Here is a 22,411-nt window from a genome sequence, read left to right as displayed (position 1 = left end):
CAATCAATAAATGGGCCAAGGACCTAAATAGACACTTCTCAGAAGAGGATATACAATCAATCAACAAATATAGAAAAAATGTTCAACATCTCTAGCAAATAGAGAAATGCAAATCAAAACTTCTCTAAGATTTCATCTCATTCCTGTCAGAATGGCAGCTATTATGCATACAAACAACAGTAAGTGTTGGTGATGATGTGGAAAAAAAGGTACACTCATAGGTTACTGGTGGAACTGCAAATGGGTGCAGCCAATATGGAAAGCAGTTTGGAAAGTTCTTGGAAAACTGGGAATGGAACCACCATTTGACCCAGCTATCCCTCTCCTCAATCTATACCCAAAGGACTTAAAAACAGCATAGTACAGGGACACAGCCACATCAGTGTTTATAGCAGCACAATTCACAATAGTTAAACTGTGGAACCAACCTAGATGCCCTTCAGTAATTGAATGGATAAAAAAATGTGGCATATATATACAACGGAATGTTACTCAGCAATAAAAGAGAAAAAATCATGGCATTGCAGGTAAATGGATGGAGTTGGAGAAGACAATGCTAAATGAAGCTAAGCAATCCCCAGAAAACCAAATGCCAAATGTTCTCTCTGTTATAAGGAGGTTGATTCATAGTGGGGTAGGGAGAGGGAACAAGGGGGGAACAGATGAATTCTAGATAGGGCAGAGGGGTGGAAGGGGAAGGGAGGGGGCATGGGGTTAGAAATGATGGTGGAAGGAGATGGACATCATTACCCAAAGTATATGTATGAAGACATGAATTGGTGTGAATATACTTTGTATACAACCAGAGATATGAACAATTGTGCTCTATGTGTGTAATATGAATTGTAAAGCATTCTGCTGTCTTATGTAAATAAAAAGAAAAATTATTATTGAAATTATAAAGATTCATGTGGTACACTATATGAATTTAATAAATGAATATAGTGTGTAATGTTCAAATCAGGGTGGTTAATATTTACACATCAAACATTTTTTGATATATTTGACTAACGTGTAGCAGTAATACATATTTATGGGGTACAGTATGATATTTCACCACATATAAAATATACACTGATAAAATCAGAGCATTTAACATTTTCATTTCTGTATCACTTATGTTGTATCTGGAGCCTTTGAACTTGTCTCTTCTATCTATTCATAAAATAGGTTATTGAGAAGTATAGTCATCCTACTGTGCTTTAGAACACTAGAATAGATTACTTCTACCTGACTGTGTTTTGGTACCCACTGTTCATCCACTCTCTTTCACCTCCCTCTTTTTCTCAGAGTCTACTAACCATTACTATATGTTCAGTTTCTCTTTTCTTTTATTAGCATCTGCATATAAAAAAGAACATGTGGTATTATTTAATCCAGAAACAGCCAGTCATTATTGGCAGTGGGAAGATGAGATTTCTCTGGCAAAGTGGGTCCCATTAACCAAAGGCAATTGACTTGATGGAGGGCAGATGTAGGCACTTAGTTGCACTTCACTGTAGCACCTGGGAGACAGAGACACTGCACCCTGAAATGGGATTTCTGTGCGATTCTTAAACAGCATCTACCAACTTATGGTATATTTGCATAATTACAGTAGTGCATATTAGAAAAATGTTGTAGAGTGGAGTTAAGTCATTTATCATGTTTGTACATGATTCACCTATCTCATTAGGAAAATGAGAGGCAATTTGGTGCATTATTTGCTAAGTAAGTGATTCTTGCTCATGTTTGTTTAAATCCAGTATTCTGTGTCCTGCCCTGTAAAATAGGGTAACATACTGCAAAGGGCAAATACACTTAATGTATGGACACAGTTTCATCAGTATCTTGACACAAATACTAGCAATTGTGAATTTATGCAAAGTAGCTGATTATAATAAGAACTATTAAATGATCTATTCAATTTTGGAATTTATAAGATAGCTTTTTTTATATTGAAGTTTTTATATCTTATTGAAAGGTTCATAAGACTAATAAATAGCTTACTGAAGATTATATGTTCACATTTCACATGAATTTTCTGATTTGGGGTTGAACTGACAAGTGTACAGAGCAAAGTACACAAAGAAGTATTTAAAAGTGGATAGATGAATTGTGATATTTTGCAGAACAACTCTTCTTGATATTCTTTCTCTTTAATTTCCACAAATATAAGTAAAGAAAAGAATATATCATAAAAACTAGACTATTTCTCTTCATGGCAGTAGAAGAAATATGCATGTTGGTGACTACTCCAGCTCCATGAGCCCAGCTAGAGGGCTCCAGGACCACAAGCCCGTCACACATCACACAGGCACCTGGTCCCCAAACACCCTCACCTCAGCCCGCATGACGGTACCTTGACAGCACCTCAATAAGCTGGACAAGCACTTCGACTCGGGAGACTTTGGAATGGTTAGCACTCTTAGGGCAGTTGGTGTTCTTTCTACCAAATTAAAAAAAGAACTATGGACAATGAGATACGAGGAGGATGGGTGTCTATGTCCAATACTCAGAAGAGAAAATTGAGTCTTACAGATTTTAAAGCCATCATTCTTCTAATACTTGAAGCCTTCTCTAGCAAATCAGTGCTTTCCCGTCCACCTTACATCTTTCTTTGGTCTTCAGTGCCAAAATGTTTGACGAATTGTAGAATAATAAAAAGTAAAAGGAAATGTTGAAGTCCACAATTCTAGCTCTGGGAGAAAAACACAGTGAAGCATTTGACAGCATTGGAAGTGTGTTACGAATTCTATAAATGAACACTTTGCTGTTCATGTGTATTTTGAAGACATTTCTGTTTGTGGTATGAGAGACTGCTTGTGGACAGTGGCCTTGCTGCATGGGCTGGGATGTCCCAGCAGCCTCCAGAACAGCAGATGTGACTACTGAGATGTTCTTTTGGACACGAGCTATAAAGACCACAGGTTGACAAAAGACTTGTGTTTTGTATTTCACTTTCTGTATTTTGTTCTGTGTTTCACTTTCCCTGGTATGGCTCAAAGTGGGAGCTATGTGAGAAGTGAACTTGGGGATAAATAACGCTGGCACGGAACTTCACACCATCTACAGACATGGCAGAAAGGAGCAAGGGAAGCCAACCAGCTGTGAGTGACAGAGATTAATCTTCAAAGTCACAAAGGCCTGTAGTTCCCTTTGGAGACCACCACAGCCCTGGAACATTTCTTTGAGGCAAAGAAGACGTTTATCAGCTATGATGCTCAGGTGACTGCTGTGTCTGGAATCTTGATGCTGTGGAATCAAAAAGAACACAGGAGAAAGAGATTTACTTTTAAAATTAGGAGAAGCAACAAGATAACTATGTTCCATTTGTTATTTCAAGCGTCTCAGCACACCCTGTGGTCTGTGCTTCTCTAGGTGGCATATGGATTCCCGGTTTGGGCGGAGTGGCCATATCTATAACTGTTAGTTGGAGAGGGGATACTTAAAAATTAAAATTTTTGGAATTATGCATTAATTAATATATTTGTTTTCATAAAATGCATCTAGAATTATTAAATCTTTCTACTGAAAATTCAAAAAAATATTTATGTCAATTCTTATTACTGGAGGATGTAAAAAGGATTGAAAAAATATGGGTTGAAAATTTTCAAGTAGAGCATAGATAGGAGAGTCGATTAAAAAAAAAGGTCAGTTCTACTTGATGTTGCACTACTCTTCAGTTGAAAAACTGGACTAACGTTGGGTTGTGTTTTTCACATACATGACATTAGAGGGCATGCTATGAAAATGTATATGAAAGAAACTTACTTTAAAAATAAAACTGCCACATTTTTACATTCAGCCATAAAAATTAATGAATACTTGTACATAATTCCTCTCCACTTCTTTTGTGCATTTTTAAACTGGAAATTGGGTTTCTTCTCTCTTTTTTTTTTTTTTCATTTTTAAATCTCTTTATTCATCTATTTTTGTAAAGCATTATGTAATCCCAATACAGAATTCAAAGGACATAAATAATATTCAGTGAAAAATGAGACTTTCTTCTTCTCCTATCCCAGCCATCTGATTCTCCTATCTAAAGACAACCACTGTTAAAAGTTGTGTGTGTGTTTATGGAGATAATTTTATGTATTTACTAATCAAAAATATAGGTGTTGTTATACACTATACACTCAAAAATTTTAAATTTAATATAACTTGGGAGATTATTCTATACCATATCAGTATTTTAGGCTTTCTGCAGAAAATGATAAATTTGGGTTTTTTTTTTTTTTTTGCTTTATCCTCCCTTTCTCTTGGTAATTGAATAGCCAACCTGTATTTAAAGATTTTAAAAAGAAGACTACATAAACTTTCCTGAAAATCTGTAAAACTTTGGTATTTTATTTTCCACATTTCTGTTTCAAGCACTTCCTTCTGATTATTTAATATTAAATTTGAATTAAAAATAAAAGAGCATCTCATCTGGAACCACATTTAGATTCAATTTCTATTTCAGTTTTAGAATTTCACTAAGTCCATGAGATGCACAGAAAATCAAAGATAAAAACCGGCTAGATCATTTCACTGACTCATGGGAAGCAGGAAGATACTCCATCACAGTTTCCCAAGCATGCCTGCCAAGAGTTATTTGGATCACTGAGAAAATAAAGTTTCCCAGTCTCCTCCCTGCATGAGAAATCTCATTCAGTGGTCTAAGGTGAGCCCTGGAGACTAATTAGTTTAGCAAGTATAGTTAAAGTTACTGTATTACCCATTACCTCAAACTTCATGACTTAATGCTGGGCTAAATGGTACATGCCTATAATCCTATTAATTGGGGAGGCTGAGGCAGGAGGACTCCAAATTCAAGGACAGCCTCAGCAACTCAGCAAGGCCCTAAGCAACTTAGTGAGACCCTGGCTCCAAATAAAAAATAAAAAGGCTAGGGATCTGGCTCAGTGGTTAAGCACCTTGGGTTAAATCCCTGTTATCAAACAAAGAACTTCCTAACTTAAAATAGCCACCCTTATGTGTTACCTCTTACTCTTTTGTGTGCTTCTCTAAACAGAAAAACATGACAGGATACATTGGGGATATAATAGTTAGACCAGCATTTTGAAAGTCATCTTCCATGGAATGAGTTTTGAAAATTTGTTTCATCTTAAAAAAAAAAAAAACATTTAATGAAGCCCACAATGAGACAGAAAACTTGCAACTTGAGAATGGATTATGATTGCTTAATCTTTTTTTCTCATTGATGGCTCAGAACACTAAAAAACTTGTTGCTCTCAAATGAAAAGAGTGTTGTATAAGCTCTGGCATAAAAGAGGTTCTCTTTTGGCAGTCTGGGATCATTACAAATAATGTAGCTTGAAATAAATTTTTAGGAAAAACCTCTATTACTCTGACAATTCTACAGACATTTGAATTCATTTTGATTTTTCAAAGGAGGTAATCTAAATTTCTAGGTTGAAAATATACTGACGGCTGGGACCCTCCAACAAAGACAGCAATTTATTTGGAGTAGCGTATATCCTCAATAAAGTATAAGATCCCATGTTGTTATAACTGAAGTCAAGGTTGAGAGTCATTGTTCTAAAGAGGAAAATTCCTGGAAAACAATTTGTTACTCATAAGTGTTTGTTGAATATCCATAATTCATCTAGTAGTAACCAAATATACTAATCAAGTACTATGAAGATCACAAAAAATTATCCCTGAATTGCCAATGAGTCTAAATCACCATGTGAAAAACAAACACCATGTGAAATGACATAATTGATAATAATTTGTGTTATGTTCATGCAGTGTTTATAAAAATTAAAAAGCAAACATACTTCGTGGGTAAAAGATGTTGTTGAGGAAGAGTAGGCATTAACTAAGGATGAAATTTGGGCCTTAAAAAACTTAACAAATATGACTTGGATTTTACATCTTCTTTCCCCCTGGAAATGTTTCAGTTAAAAATATTGAGTATTTTTTCATATATTTAGTGGCTGTTTGTATTTCTTGAATAGTGTCTGTTCAGATCATTTGTTCACACTTGGATTGGATTACTTTTGCATTTCCTAAATGTTTTGCATTCTTTACATTTTGTAGATATTAATCCTATGTTGTATGAACAGCTAGCAAGTATTTCCCGCTATTTTGTAGGTTGTCCTGTCATGTTTTGCATTATTTTCTTGGTGTGTAGAAGCATTTATTTGCTAAAGTCTCATTTGCCAATCTTGCTATTTCCTGAACCATTGAGGGTTCTATTCAGGAAACATTGCCTGTGCCAATATCTTGAAGAGCTTCCTTTGTGTTTTCCTGGAAAAGTGTCAAGGTTTTGAATCCATTTTAATTTAATTTTTGTACCCATTAAGAGACAAGGATGTAGTTTGAATCTTCTTAACGAATTTCTGTTCATGCCAGAACCATTTGTTTAGAGGCTGCCTTTTCACTGATGTATATTTTTGGCAACTGTTTCAAGAACTCAGTTCTTGATGAGTTTTATACTAGATATTGTAATATTATTGTAATATTTATATTATATTGTAATATTTATATTAATATTGTAAATATACATTACTATATTGTAGTAGTAATATAAATATTACAATAATATAACATTAATTTAACTACTATATAATATTACAATATACTATAAAATATTACAACATAACTACTATATTGTAATATTTCCTTGTGGTTATTTTGAATGGGATTGTTCTCCTGATTTCTTTCTTAAACAATTCATTATTGCTGTGTAGAGGATCTATTTTTTTAATTTTTGGTTCCAGGGATGGAATCCAGGGGAGTTTAACCACTGTGTCACATCCCCAGTCTTTTTAAATTTTGCAACAAGTTCACATTAAGTTGCTTGAAGCCTTGCTAAAATGCTGAGAAGGGCCTGGCATTTGCAATTCACCTGCCTCAGCCTCTGGATGTTTGTATATTGTATTGATATGTTGTATGTTGAAATTATATCATGCTACTTTGAAGAATTTCTTCATCAGTTTTAGTATGTTTTGGTAGAGAATTTAGGGTTTTTTCAGCATAGCATCCTATCATCTATAAACTGATACTTTACTACCTCCATTCCTATGTATATCTTTTATTTATTTATTTTCTCTTGCCTGATTGATTTGGCAAAAATTTTATGTACTGTATTGAGTAAGTGTGGTGAGAGTGGTTCCTGTTATGCAGTTACTTATTCTTTGATTTTATGTTTACTTTTAGTACCAGGTTTGAATTCAGGGGTCCTTTTCCACTGAACCAAGTTCCCAGGGTTTTTTGTTTTGAAACAGTGTCTTGCCTAGTTGCTCAGGGCCTGGTTCAGTTACTGAGGCTGGCTTTGATCTTGCATTGCCCCTGCTCCAGCCTCCCTAGCTACTGAGATTCCAGATGAGTGCCACCACATTCAGCCAGTTCCTTATTTTAGAGGTAATGCTTTTACGTTTTCCCTATTTTGAATGGGATTGTTCTCCTGATTTCTTTCTTAGACAGTTCATTATTGCTGTGTAGAGGATCTATTAACTGGGTACTTTCCCTTACTCTCTTATCTCTTCTTCCTCACTCTTCTCCTTTAAAACTATCTTTGCTTTCCTGAAATGCAATGGGGCCAAGGTGATCCAGGTGTATAATCTTTTTAATGTGTCGTTGAATATCACTTGCAGGCATTTTTTCAAGTTTTTTTAAATTTTAAAATCTATGTTCATCAGAGATATAGTACCATGGTTTTTGTTGTTGTTGTTGTTATTACCCTATCATGTTTTTGTAAGGGTGATAATGGCTTAATGTAAATGAATATATGAGACCCTGCTTGTGGTTCCAGCCAGTGAAGTTAAAGAGATAATGACTGTGGTAGGGGTAAAACCATTCCAGTGGTTTATGTATGCACACACAGGGTGTAGTAAATGCTGGAACCACCTGCCAATTCTTCCTTCAGTTTTTTGTGGTTCCCATGTGGGTTCATACTTGCTCCAGAGTCTTTAGTCTGTTCATCCAGAGGTAGAGCAAATGTCCAGGCTTTATCCATAGAAAACCTTTGAGTGGTAGAAGCAACAGTTCTGCATTGGAAAACTATTGGGTCTCTGAGAACCCATTGAATTGCCAGCTGAACCTCTGTGTTCAAGATTGCTGATGAAGTTCACCAATGTTATTTTTGCAGCATCTGTTATGCAGTACCCCAGCCCCATATTGAGAAAGACTGCAACAACAGGTAACATGAAAAGAAGTGAGTCCAAATGTGGCTAGGAGGAATTTCTGACTTCTTTTTTCTTTATTCCTTGTTTTTTCAAAAAATACTTTTCTCATTTATTGATGTATTTTTAAAAATTTATTTAACTGGGTACTTTCCCTTACTCTCTTATCTCTTCTTCCTTACTCTTCTCCTTTAAAAATGTTTCTTACTTTTTCTTTTTTCCTTTTTTATTTTCCTCTTGGTATGTCTTTATTAATTTTTAACTTCTCAGTTTATTCTCTATTATTTGAATTTATTTTTTTCTATTGATACTAGTGTTATGGTTGTTGCTCTTTTTATTGGATGACTTCTATAATTCTCTATCTGGCTTGTTTTTCTGTTGTGGATGTTACTGGCTCTTGTTTCTTCCTTTCTGAGCAGTGTTAGGGATTAAGCCCAATAACTTAAGCATGTTGAGTGGGTACTTTACCAATGAGCTACACCCTCTGTCTAATACAGACTTCTGACCACAATTCAGATACGACCTTATGTCACTTGAACATTTGTGAGTACTTAAACTTAACAATAAAGAGATACATAATCCTCCAGCTGATAACCAATACCTAGGTAGATAAGGGTAGGGGAACCTCAATCCCTGGTTCTGGACTTTGACTGATTTAGCAAAAGCAGAGATAAATAAAAACAACTATAGGGAACCTGCCCCTACAAGGGAATTCAGCATTAGTTGTCACCATATTGTTTTAGACTGTGCCTTTATCAAACCACTGGAGGAGAAACCACAAAGATTGCACTTATATACTTGAACTTCCCTTCTTTTCTTTGCCTTATATCTACTCACATCCTTGAAGTCATAAGTGAAGATTCATACTACATAACAGTGAGGCTCAGATCTGACAGTTCAATTATTGGCTTTTTCTGAAAGATCCACACAAATTTTGAGAGAATCACAAATATTGCAACTTAATTAAGGATTGAAGGTAAAGGAGGTAAGTCTCAGGAAAAATAACAGGATATTCTGTGGGAAAGATGATGTATTATCAAGTAGTGAGGAAAATAAACTTATTTGTGGTATTTAAAAATTTTAGAATATTTTTAGATTTAGAGGAAATTTTCTAAGATAGTACAGTGAATTTTCATATACTCCTTATTCAGTTGCAGTTTCTTCAAAGTATTCATCCTACATCATCCTACATCATTGTGGTGTACTTATCAAGATTAAGAAATCATCATTATTATTAAGACCACTTCTATGCAGAACTCACCAGATCAGGCAATATTCCACCTTAATTGATTTCCCTCTGGCTATCTCTCTAGGTACCTTCCAATTAAGTTTCCTGGAGTAATTAAGGAGCTTCTCCCAGCAGACTGCCATCAGCATCTACTACCACTCAGGAACTGGATCTCTGTGTCAGTGGATATTCAGGCAGCTTCCCTTTTGTACAGCCCCTTGATTGGTTCAATAGTCTTTAGTCTTCCCATGGTGCTTCCCCACAATGTCAGTGGTTGGGGCTGGGGTGGTCCTGATGGATTCACTTTTGTCTGCTCAGGGCCAAGCTGCTTTCCTGTTCTGTTACTATCTGGGTCAATGGGTACCACACAGAGCTTTCTTCCCTTGCCTGGGTCACAGAAGCTGAGGAGAATGCTGGTCGAGTGCACTTTCTGGCACAGGTCCACATAACCACACTCCCCTTTTTCATGGTGAGAGGGAAGGAGAGGGGGTTTCACCATTTTTTGGCCAATAATGATCTTTCTAGAAGTTCTTTATGGCCAGATTCTTAAGAGGTCTCACAGCAGGAGACTTACCCCTGGTTTAATTTTGCAGCTGTCTGGGTGTGGGAAGATGTTGTGTTGATTTAAGGAGGTGACTGGTCAACTGAGGGCTCTACAAGATGGCTGTGGACCCCCAATTTAGCTTTCTTTGTATGATTTTGTTTTAAGCTGTTTGCTCTGTTTTAAGGACACTGCTGTTTCTATCATGATTTTGCTTTCCTTTCCAAATGTTTTTGAGTGGGTGAGCTTAAAAGGTTATCTTCTCTCTCTTTCTCTCTGTTACCCTTCCCTCTTTCCTCCACTTGTTTGTTTCAAGTACAGGATTGGGGAGATCCGTGCTTATTTTTTACTCATATTATCAATTTTCAAGTTGCTCCATGTTTCAGACTTTGTAATATTGAGCCTTAGAGAATTTATTTTGTCATATACCGCTCAATTCTGTTTTCTTTCACTCTTTTCTCTGTTGTGAGGAGATGGGGAATTGCTGCTTAGCTCCTTTCCAAGATCCTCAACCCCATCTCTTAATATTTTGAAAATTATTAACCAAATTATTCTCATCACAGCATCCGAGTTTTCTGTATTTCTTCTGTAAGGGTACAACAAATCTGATTTTTATAAACTGCAGAGATGCGTTTTTTGTTTTACAGAGATCTAAAACATTCATCAGTAATCTGTTGTAACTTATTATTTTGGAATATAATTTGAATTTTTACATGTGTAAATACAGAGATATACTATCTTTTCAAAAATAGTGGTATAAAACCACAAAGATTTTAAATATTTTTAAGTTCTCATGTATTAACTTTTTTTTTCTGATAGTATGAGTTCAACATAACAAACTACATACTGAGTTATGGTCATTGGAATGTGTTCATCTATAGAAGGCTTTAATATTTACAAGTTTTCTTTCATAACACTAAGATGAAGAGGTATGAATCATATCAGATTCCCTCTAACTCTATTATATAACAAATCCAATATTGTGTCTTTATAAGAAGTATAAGTCAACTCATCACAAGTAGTACATACATAATTCTTGCAGGAATTTTTAGATACTTGCACCTTGTGGTGCACAATTCAATAATCTCTGCTTTCCTGTTTATACTTACCTTTATTGATTTTTGTGAGAGAAATATACAAAGACAAGTGCCTTTTAAATAGACAGTCATTTACTTATAACTATAACTATTCCTAAACTTAAGATTTAGATATTATTTTAAATTCTTGTTATAAGAGAGTTTAGGACTCAAGATGGAGTTAGCCTGAAGAAAAAGGCTACCTTTTGCTGCCATGTCTGAGGTAATTCTCTAATGTGTGCTTTCTCATGTACTTCTGAGCAGACATTCTCAGCAAGAAATCAGATATTCTCTCTCTCTCTCTCTCTCTCTCTCTCTCTCTCTCTCTCTCTCTCTCTCTCTCCCTCCCTCCCTCCCTCCCTTAGGGAATTACAAATAAGGAGCCTGAAATAATTTTTTTCAGGAGATCCACTATTCCTCTGAAAATTCGGAAGACATTACAATTTATTTTTGTGATATTCCAAAGCAGTTATTCTAAATTTTCAGGTTGAAATAATACTGATGACTGGGTTCCCTCCCAGAGATTATGATTTAATTGGATTGTGCATTGTCCTTGATAAAGTGATTTTTGAAAGCTCCCAGGTTGTAGTAACTGAAGTCAAAGTTGAGAACCATTGTCTAAATGAATAGAATTACTGGGAAAAAAATCTGTGTTATTCAATATTTTTGATTATCCACAGTTAATTCAGTACTAACCAAATGCTATGAGGGACTTAAAAATATCTATCCTTTTATCTGAGGAGATAAAGTGAGCATATAAAAAAATAGAGCAGCATATGGCATGGCATAAGTGATCATTTGTATAGTAGTAATTTGTATAACCCTAGTAATGGTTATACAAATTCAAGAAAAAGAATATACCTTTTTGGTTAAAATGTGTGTGTGTGTGTGTGTGTATGTTTGTGTGTGTACATGTAATATTAAAGATGAGTTGGAATTAACAAATGTATAAGCAACTTTGGGCCTTAATAAAATTAAATACTACTTGGATTTTACATTTCATTTCTCTTAAAAGATTTCTTCCAATAATTCCAATGTATTTTAATCTAACAAAAAAGGAAACATCATATCTCCAGGCTGAGTTAGACTATTAAATAACCATTTATCATTTATTCAATATAATCAATCAGTCTGTGACAAATTCCTTTTTGATAAAATATTCATATTAGTTATAAGTACTCTTTCTGTGCTAATTTGTAATGCTTTAGGACAAAGTTTTAATATCTGGACATTGAACCATTGCTGGCAATTAAAATGTGTGAAGGGCAATACATTACTGTGGTCCTGATTTCTGACAAATGAGAAATAATTTAATTATCCCCTTGTAAACTTTGACATGTGAAGAAACCATGTCTTTATCTATTATTGATAGTTACCATTATCATTAGTTATGAAACAAATGGTTACATAAATTAATTCCATACATTGTATTAATTTTAAACTTCTGGAACAATGCCTCTCTCTCTCTCTCTCTCTCTCTCTCTCTCTCTCTCTGTGTGTGTGTGTGTGTGTTTGTGTGTGTGTGTTTAATTAACATAGATTAAACAGATTAAATCTTCAATGTTGCAGAAAATATGCAGAAGGACGGTATACATCTTTTTTTTTAATGTGAGGAGGAAGCTTAGAGTATGAGAATCCTGTGAGGAATACCAAGATGAACAGCATAACTTGTAATGAAAAGATATTTTAACTTTGGCAAATAAACAAAGCAATACTTACACATGAAAGAAGTAGGTAAAAAGCAGAAGTTGATGAATAATTTGCAAAAAGAAAAATTTTAGGTAGTGTTTTCATATGAATGGTGGTAATAATTTCCAATGAAGATGACTGAATTTAAACAACCAACATGTGTGGCGTTTGTTTTATTGCTATTCCCTTTAAAGCCGAGTTTAGAATTACTAATGAGATCTTCAGTTAGTCTTACTACCAAGAAGTGCTCTGTTCCTTGACCATGAAAAAGCACTGTACAGACAAGATGCTAACTATTCACTTAATAATGAGACTATCTGATTTGGGGTTTGTTTGATGCTTTAGCTCTTGATCAGACTGGGATTATGAGTTGTTAGAAATACTACCCAAAGGCTGAAGTATGTAATAAATCCATGTAGCATATCACAAATGGTGTTAATCAGCATCACTTGGGTAAGGTGGCATTAACCAGATTTTAGATTTCTCCGTTTTTTTTTTTGGGGGGGGGGTTAAAAAGGTGTTGCTTAACCACTGAACCATATCACCAGCTCTTTTTAATTTTTATTTTGAGACATGTTCTCATGAAGTTGCTGAGGCTGGCTTTGAACTTTCAGTCCTCCTGACCCAACTTCTGGAATTACAGGTCTGCATCATTGCATCTGGCCAGACTTCTCCTTTTTAAAGTGATTCTTTCCCCCTTTCCATCATCTTTTCTTTGAAAGGGAGTCAGTAAATTCAGCTTGGACTCAAAAGAGAGGGGACTGGGTTTTATCTTCTAGAGGGCAGTGTATACACATATATTATTTTGAACTATTTTTAAAGGAAGTAATGCCTATGAGGAAAGAGGTTTTAAAAGGAAGATGTGATCATGTTCTATGGTAAAATTTATGTTGAAGATGTAGCAAAAATTTTCATCAATTTATAAGTTATATTTTATAAGTTTATATATAATTTATAAGTTATATTTTTGTTTATTTAAGTAACTTTTTTAGTTGTAGATGGACACAATATCTTTATTTTATTTATTTATTTTTATGCAGTGCTGAGGATCAAACCCAGTGCCTCAAGCATGAGAGGCAAGGACTGAAACACTGAGCTACAACCCCAACCCAAAATATATTTTATGAAGAGCAGTTTCAACTTAATTGTGAGGATTAGATATAGGTAAGTGAAGGGAAAAAATTAATAAATGAGGAGGAATTAAAGTTAGTATATATGCACACTTCTTTAGAGATACTTAGATAGGAGGAGTAAGGAAGCATAGCCCACAATTCATGTGACACTGGTAATCACATTCAGTTATTTCAGTGCATTGTGTTCCAGGAAAATTATTTTCTATTTTATTTCAGGATTTTAGTGATCTTAGTCATAGTGAAAACAACATTCAGTATCCTCAACTTGATTAAATTCATTAAATTTAAATCACAAAGATCATATATCAAAATCCAAAGTTCTCATGGATTTCATTAGTTTATAAACATGCATAGAACAGATTTCTGTGTGTAAGAAGCAGATCCAGAAGAAAAAGATGATGTTCTGTTTGGAATCAAATTAGAAATTATAAGTTTGCTATTAGCATAGGTCAAATCTAAGTAGATAATGTGACCCTGCTGAACAAAGCCCTGTGCTTATGTATGTCATATTGAATTAACTTTGTTTTTTACAATTACAGGAGGCCTGACATCTTTTTTTTCACAAGTAGTTTTTCCAGGAACCTATTTTTTTCCAGTAGCCACATTGGAGATATATATCTTGGTAACGACAATGGTAAGCTGAAATAAAAAATAAAAATGTTAGCAATTTCATTATCATTTCACTCCAAAGTAACAATACAAGATTCAATGTTACTGAGAGAAGGGAAGTGAGCAGATAAATTGACATCAATACACTGTGATGCCAGTTTCATATCTAGAGGAACATGTGAAGTCCTGAGTTAAAGTCCCATTATTTCATTCTTTATTTTAAATTTGAACTTTCTGAAATGTTTCTAAGAACTATAGACAAATTTTCATATTTCTTGTTCCCAATAGCCTGCATTACTCATGGGCTGGTTGAGAGGTACAATTGTGTGAGAATTTTTATCAAATATTATATATTCAATGAGTACAAAGTGATGCTTCTCAGAATCCTCTCTACATCTAAAGATGTTTAACTTGAAAAATGCAGCAATAGAAGCAATGTTTGTTTTCAAAGATAACATTCTAAAATGGTCTCTTACAATTTTATTGTCCATTTTATGGATCATAAATAAATATTGTAAATATTTATTAATTTACACACAGGTTCTTTGGTACTCTGAGTCACTATGTTTGTTTGTGCTTGGGCTTGCCATCCATTGGTCATTCTCTGCTGACCTTCTCCTCCATCCCTAAAAGAAAGAAAGAAAAGAATGTATGCACTTTATGACTCAAACTTCGATGGTGAGTAATGTTTATAGTTAGATTGATATTTTGGTTTATATCACTATACATTTTCTGCACAGTCACCTTCCAATATTTTATCACAATCAAAAAATATATATTTTATATGACATTTTTCTGCTCCAAAGAAATATAGAGAGTATATCTACCCTAAGTATCTAAAAGTTCTAAGACAATGTTTTATATATGCATACAGAAGGTATACCCAAAGATTTTTAATAACTGTTCTATTCTAAATATTATATAACATGTTAAGTCTTGAGATTAATTTTATAATACTAATGAGCTGCATGCTTCATTTCCATGTTCTTTTCTTTATCCTTATCAAATAAATTTGGGAGACATGTGGTTTTTGAGTAAGGGCCCAAAAGTGAATACAGTTTACACTAAATAGCATGGATCCAACAGGGAATTAACTTGATCCTACATCAGGAGGGAGAGAAAAATGAGCAGAAAAACACAGTAGCATTTCACTGGATGCCTTTGGGTTTGGTTTTACATCTGTTATCATACCTGAAATTGCTCCACAACCTGACAAGTTATTTAGTCATTATAAAGAGAAATTAAGAAATTCTGACCTGAACATAACACAGCTCAAATAACAAACTAGAGCAGCACTTCCTAAGCCACAAAGTTATGAGGTGTCTTTTGCCATCTGCCTGCTCTTACACAGTTCAGAGTGTCTCAGCTACCTTCTTTGCATTTCTAACTCTTACCATCTTTGGCAGATTGCTGGCAGTGGGAGAGTCTGCTTTCCTTAGTTTACTGTGTTCATTTACAATTCCCCTTTGGAGTTTCATCAGTGTGGTTGACAAAGCAGTTAATGCTTGATTCTGAAGGAAAATAAAAGTAGAATTATTTCTAGTACATTTAAAAATGACATATAATTGTGGATCAGGCTTTGATGCTTCAAGAGAACAAAGATAAATTAGAAAGCATTCAATTCAAGATATTATTGGTTGTTAGCATTTTCAATGAATCCGAGCCAAAGCTATGACTCTCCAATAGAAAATACTCTACTAAGGCTTCAAGGATGAGGATGTAATTCATAGCAGGATATATAACTCCTCCAGTGTCATAAATATTCATTTTATTTTAAGTGCTATCTTCATGTGATCTTTCTGAATACACGAATAATGACACATTATAATAGCCAAGGTAAATGTTATGAAGCATTAATATATTCCCATTCAATTAGTATGCAACCTAGAAGTATTAACAGTGGGGCTGTGACATTACTGCAAACATTAAGAGAAACATTTACCTGACCAATGTCTGGTATCTACAGAAAGCCTGGTTAGGCCCATTCCAAGTGCACCTGATGTTTCAAATTTTAGTAAAAGCATTCCAGGTATTAGTGAGTAAATTATATGGTATCACAGGAAAGGTAGATTTGCCATATTAAACAAATTTTCAAGGCAACTGTGAGGTAATGAAGCCATTGGATTAATGGTCCATTACTGGCTTGTTTTTTTAATTAATGGAAATGCAACTGAAAAGGATTAATTCAGATGCTGATGTTGGAGTTTATATATTTCTGTATGTGTGGGTGTGGAGAGTGCAGTAGGTTTGTGTAGACTGTTCAGATAAGAGAGAAGACCATTTTGATGACCTAAAATTATATGTTGTACTGTTTGTAGGGAAATACAAGATTTTTAAGTGTCAGTCTAAAGTGGAAGGACCACTGGTGAATTTTATCTGACAGGTTGTGTTATAGTTTGGATGTGAAGTGTCCCCCCCAGAGTCCTGTGTTAATGCAGAAATGTTCAGAGGTGAAATGATTAGATTGTGAGGCTTATAACCTGATCAGCCCATCCTACTATGAATGGACTGAATGTTAACTGTTGGCAGGTGGGGCATGACTAGAGGAAATCAGTCACTCCGTTGTGCTCTGGAAAGGTAAATCTTTTTTATGGCCCCTTTCTTCCCCCCCTTTTTTTTCCTACCTCTCTTTAATTCCTGACACTGCCGTGAAATGAGTAGCTTTTCTCTGTTGGGACCTTCTGCCATAATGTCCTGCTTTGCCTTGGGCACAGAATAATGGGCTGAACCCCTGACATTGTGAGCCAAAATAAACTTTATCTCGTCTAATTGTTCTTGTTGGGTATTTTGATCACAGCAAAGAAAGACTGACTAAAACACATTGAGATAAGTCATCTGATCCTACAACCATACTGACTATCCTCAAGAATCTGTAACTACTACCCTTACAGATGCAATTACATTTTATTGTCATTATCTAGGATATGTCCATCTCCTCACCCATCTTTGATGTTCCTAAGAACAAGGGACCATTAGTGATTGCCTTGTGCCAACAGATCCAGTAAAGCTACTGCCTCCTAAGGTAGAAGGGATACACATGTTAAACAGTAGGAATGATTAATCTGCATTTTAGAAAAGCATTTATGCAATATCCCTAGATATTTCTTACTGGTCCCTGCAACCTAATTAAAAGTGGTTACATTTAAAACATAAAAAAGTTAGTTCCTGAGAAATTACTAATTATTTTCTGCCTATTACAACATAGTGCCTTGTACATGAAAATTCTGCAGAAGAAATGAAATATATATTTTTAATGAGCACAAATGAAGTTTTTATTACATTACTAGAAGTATTTATTAAGAATAAAATGAAGTATCTATTCTTAAAAACTTTATATTGGATAGGCAATATGAAAGAAATTTATAATTACAATACCACAGATCTGATAGGAGGAATTCTATGAGATATAGAAGAAGGAGTGGTCAATTCTTTAGACTCAAGGTCTTCAATCATCTTTCCTAAAGATGATACTATATTTCTCAGGCATTTACTTAAAAAAAAAGTTTAAAATGTAGAAGAGGAGATAGACCAAAGAGGTGATAGGTGATTTGAAACGGCCATAAAATTGGTATTTTTCAGAAAGAAATTGAAGAGTCAGAAAAATATTTGAATGCAGTCTTAGGTAATAAATAATTTGCCTAAGGAAGACTAGCGACTCTCCTCTACCCAAAGACAAGCAAAGTTTTGAGATCAGGCAGAGGTGCCCAAATTTCCTTCCCTCTTTCTTTCTTTCTTTCTTTCTTTCTTTCTTTCTTTCTTTCTTTCTTTCTTTCTTTCTTTATTTCCTTCCTTCCTTCCATTTTTCCTTTTCCTTCCTTTTTTCTTTATTTCTTCCTCTCTTCCATTTCAGTTGTGGGGTTTGAGTCCAGTCCTTCACAAGAGCATACTAAACATGTGCTATACCCTGAGCAATAGGCCCAGCTCAAAGCATCAAAGCCTCTCTAACAATCAGAGGCTTTCTGGACTAGGGATGCATACCTACTAGGGGAAATACACAGCCACACACCCAGTCTTTAAAGAGAATGATTGACCTGGTTTCTTGGATTAGTTGATGAAAGTAGCACATTAGAAATGATAAGAATATTTAATTCCTGCATGTACTTATTTTTAAGATTATAGAAAAAAATTCACTTGACACCTTTTGTAATTTTTAAAAATTATGTGCAGGTGTGTAATTTTTTCACACAGTACATAAGAAAATTAGATAAAGCAATATATATGTAGAAGTGATGCTAATTTGAGATTATATAAATATATTGTCAATTATCTGTGGGGATTATATTGAAAGGGATTCATTAAAACAAATTAGAATAGTTTTGGAGATAGTGTATCTTTTATTGCTTGAAATACATAGGCCTGTACTGTCCAACAGAAATATAGTTCATAATCAATTGCAATAATCAACTTTTGTTAGTGATTTTTAAAAAGGAAAAAAATATAGGTGAAATTGCCATCAATATTAAACTTATTGTGAGATATTCGGTCTCCATTTTTTTTGCACTGATTTTGAAAGTTGCCATTTGTCTTAAATATATGCCCTTCTGGTGACATTCATTACTCAGACTTTCACCTGTCTTGGCATTCCCCGCTGGTCAGCACAGCCGTAGGGTGTGTCAACTACCATGAGCTACCAGTGAGCACTTTGTCTTGTGCCAGATCCTCTATCCCTATTCACTTTTGAAGATGGATCAAGGAGCTGGCAATCTCTCCTGCTGGCCTGAATTGTTCTGAAAATGTGAACAGCCTTACCCCTACCTCATTCTCAGTGTAGACAAGGATGGTCGCAGCACAGCTGTCAGGAACAACTGGGAGAACAGAACACAGGGAATAAAAATCTGCATTAAAGTGTTCAGTACATGAAGTTCAGGGTAAAATGGGAGTGGGGAGTAATGAGCTGCACTATTCCAGACTGATTAGTGGAGGAACAAGGGGGATTTGCCACATGCAGCAGCAGACTCATAGTGGATTGTGCTGCTGAAGCTCATCTCCAGTAGGGCCAAAAAGAACAAGGGAAGTACTGAACTTAAGCCGCTCAAGTACACCTATTAGTGCTAAGGACACCTATCCCACTCCCCCACCCCCAATCAATGACACACTGACCTAGGAAGCCACTGTCTTCTGCAATTTTTACAAAGAATCCACATTATTGTAATTATAGTAATCAACAAAGCAGAAAACCTTCAATAAAAATAGATTAATTATTAACTCTTGAAAGTATCTCTGACTGCTGAACCTAATTCAGTTACATTTCACACAACATAATGTCACTAACAGTTTAGGCATTTTGATATTGTTATATCAGAATAAGCAGAGGGACAGAGGTATTAAGTGACCTACTGATAGCTTCATTGCTAGTTAGTATATTTTGCAGGAAAGAATCTAAGTTTTCTTTTAACTTGAAAATTCACATCTCACTAATTATGTCTTGCTCGTGGAGTAGGTGCTTCCACAATGTTTTGAAACTATAAATTCTATGTCATTAAGATTTGACTAATAACACTATGAAAAAAGTTGACTTTGTTTCTTACAGTTTTGAGGAGGATCAGAGGAAGTGTTAATACAATAACATGAAAATGCTGAAGACAAAAAGGGAAAGCATGGAAAAATTAACTTATTTTGTAGAAAGCAGAGATATAATTTAATGTTGCAAGCAGGCATTTTCAAATGTCACAGGTACTTGATCCCTTATGGATCAGACCTAAACTTTAGTGCTGGCAGCATCATATGGGATAGCTAGAACATTTTAAATAACAATAAGTTGGGGAATTTTCATTGTTGTTGATGATGATGTACACAACTCACCTCTACCCATCTACATAGAGCAGAAAATCTTCCTGTCAAATAAGAATAAATGTCTAGACTCGCCGGTACTACTCTTGGGAGGTTTGAAGAAATATGTAATTTGAAAATATAAAATCATCATATACTACAAGTATTAGCATTAACCTTTCTTACCCTGATACTTGCTCCTTCAGCCAGAAGGGATTTAAAAAATTTCTAACTTGAAGTGTTTGTGTTTTACTATGAATTACAGAGCTAAAGAAGAGCAGATTTTCTGAAGCAGAGAGGTGTGTGCTTGAGTTAAGCTGCACATATTGCTCATTCTTCACATGAGCAATTCTCATTCTTCATATTATAAGCATGTGGGATATGCTCACTTGAAAAAAAGGCAATTATTTTCTCAATAGACATAATATCACTATATTTACTGACAAAATAACAAGCCTTAGGGAGTAAGAAGGAAAACAATGGGCTCTGGAAATTCATCCCAATAACAATAGGTTTTGAACTTTTACCTACCTACTATAGGTAAAAGTATTTTTCCTGAAAAATTATTTTTCTGATTTAGACTTTGAACCTGCACAGCTAGTTTCCTGATTGCCCAAGTCTCTAATGACTAAATCATACTAAACATTCTGCTATGATTAACTCTCATTAAAACCTACAAGAAACAGACCTCTCTAGTAACCAGTTGTCATTTTCTCCCCTGAAAATGGGCTATTCCACTGCTGCTTAATAAAGACAGCTTGCTGATCTGTTAAGGCTTGCTCCCCTTTAGGTTATTTTTGCTTACAAGAAGAACTCATTTTAGCTCCTGCTCACACCTCAAGACAACCGCTGTTCCCCATTCATTGGAAGATTCTGCCCTTGCCCTGGTGCCACATATTAGCAAGATGTCATCAGGGAAATATAATAACCATTATTTGTGAAGAACTGAAGAAAATAAAGATATGTGAATAGTAGTCTCAGTGTTACACCTCCATTTCCTCCCAACACTTGGGTTGTACACACATAAATATCCAGCATATTTGCTAAGAATTGCCTGTACATTATTGCTAACAAATTAATCATATTTTCCTCTATACATTTTTGTTCTTTTTGAAAATATATATGTAGGGATTCTAATTAGTAACACATTTTTGTCATGATTTCCTTATTAACGTGTTTAATTTTGCCATTGGATATTCTACTTTGGAATCATATTTATAGTCTTGATATAACTACTTGATCATGATATTTTTAACCTATATTTCAAATTGGTGAGTACATCATGATGCTTTGTGCTCCAGATGCTGCAAGTTGACCTATAGGACTTGTTTACTCAGCTGGATTTCAATCTTGCTTTGGTCCCATCCCTTGATTCTATGCCCCTACTTTTGTAAATGAAAAAGTTTACTTTGTACCTTTATATATTGGATACTTATAAATTGCTTTTATTTTTTACAGGAGCTCACAATGCAAGCTTGTCCTGAGTCTCAGAGGAGATTTTGGACTTGAACTTTTGGGCAATCTTGAAACTGTTGAGAATATAGGGATTCTTGGAAATGTACTAAATGTATTTTGCATTGTGAGATGGTCATGAGCTTTTAGGGGCAGAATATTATGGTTTGGATGTGCAGAGCTCATGTGAGTTAAAACGCAAGAAGGTTTAGAGGAGAAATGATTGGGCTGTGAGAGTCTTAATCCTATCAGTGAATTATTCCCCTGATGGATTTAACTGAGTGGTAACAGAAGGCAAGTAGGGTGTGGATGGAGGAGATGAAGAATGCATTTTTAAGGTATATATTTTGTATCTGGTGAGCAGAATCTTGCTCTTTCTGCTCATCATGTGAGCTGCTTGCCTCCATCACTCTTCCACCATGATGTTCAGCCTCACCTTGAGCCCTGAGGAATGGAGCTGGCTGTCTATGGACTGAGACCTCTAAAACAGTGAGGCCCAAAATGTACTTTTCCTCCTTTACAATTGTTCTGGTTGGGTCTTTAGTCACAGCAGTGAAAAAGCTGAGTAAAACAGTTAGAAAACATCTAAGTTTTTGGGTCCATTTTGAATTGAGTGTGTTTCACAAAGTAAGTTGTATTTTATGTTGATAATCATTAAAAATATTTTTCGTTTCAAGGTCATTGCTATAGTTTTTTTCACCAACATCAAACTATAAAGCAAGTATGACTTCTTATTTTTATTCTAATCATGTCTGTATTAATGCATAATCATGTGTCCGTATCAGTGAAAATTTCTGATA

The 22,411-nt window shown here is 34.8% G+C and overlaps 1 protein-coding gene across 1 annotated transcript in view; it reads right to left on the bottom strand.

Annotated features, from left to right (window-relative positions):
• Window positions 1–13,637: 13,637 nt before the first annotated feature.
• LOC124079524 (cysteine-rich secretory protein 3) overlaps window positions 13,638–22,411 on the bottom strand; it is a gene marked incomplete at its 5' end in the record, with an annotated part of 42,947 nt that continues 34,173 nt past the window's right edge. The window contains 5 exon segments of the mRNA XM_058572819.1: window positions 13,638–14,420; window positions 14,925–15,016; window positions 15,785–15,901; window positions 19,146–19,195; window positions 22,048–22,172. Coding sequence (XP_058428802.1) covers window positions 14,315–14,420; window positions 14,925–15,016; window positions 15,785–15,901; window positions 19,146–19,195; window positions 22,048–22,172 — 490 coding nt within the window.

The sequence above is a fragment of the Marmota monax genome, unplaced genomic scaffold, assembly GCF_021218885.2.
Source record: "Marmota monax isolate L192 unplaced genomic scaffold, Marmota_monax_Labrador192_F-V1.1 WCK01_AAM20220418_F8-fsc00355, whole genome shotgun sequence".
Taxonomy (NCBI): Eukaryota; Metazoa; Chordata; class Mammalia; order Rodentia; family Sciuridae; genus Marmota; species Marmota monax.
The sequence above is the reverse complement of the archived record's forward strand: the minus strand, read 5'-3'. Positions and strand labels throughout refer to the sequence as shown.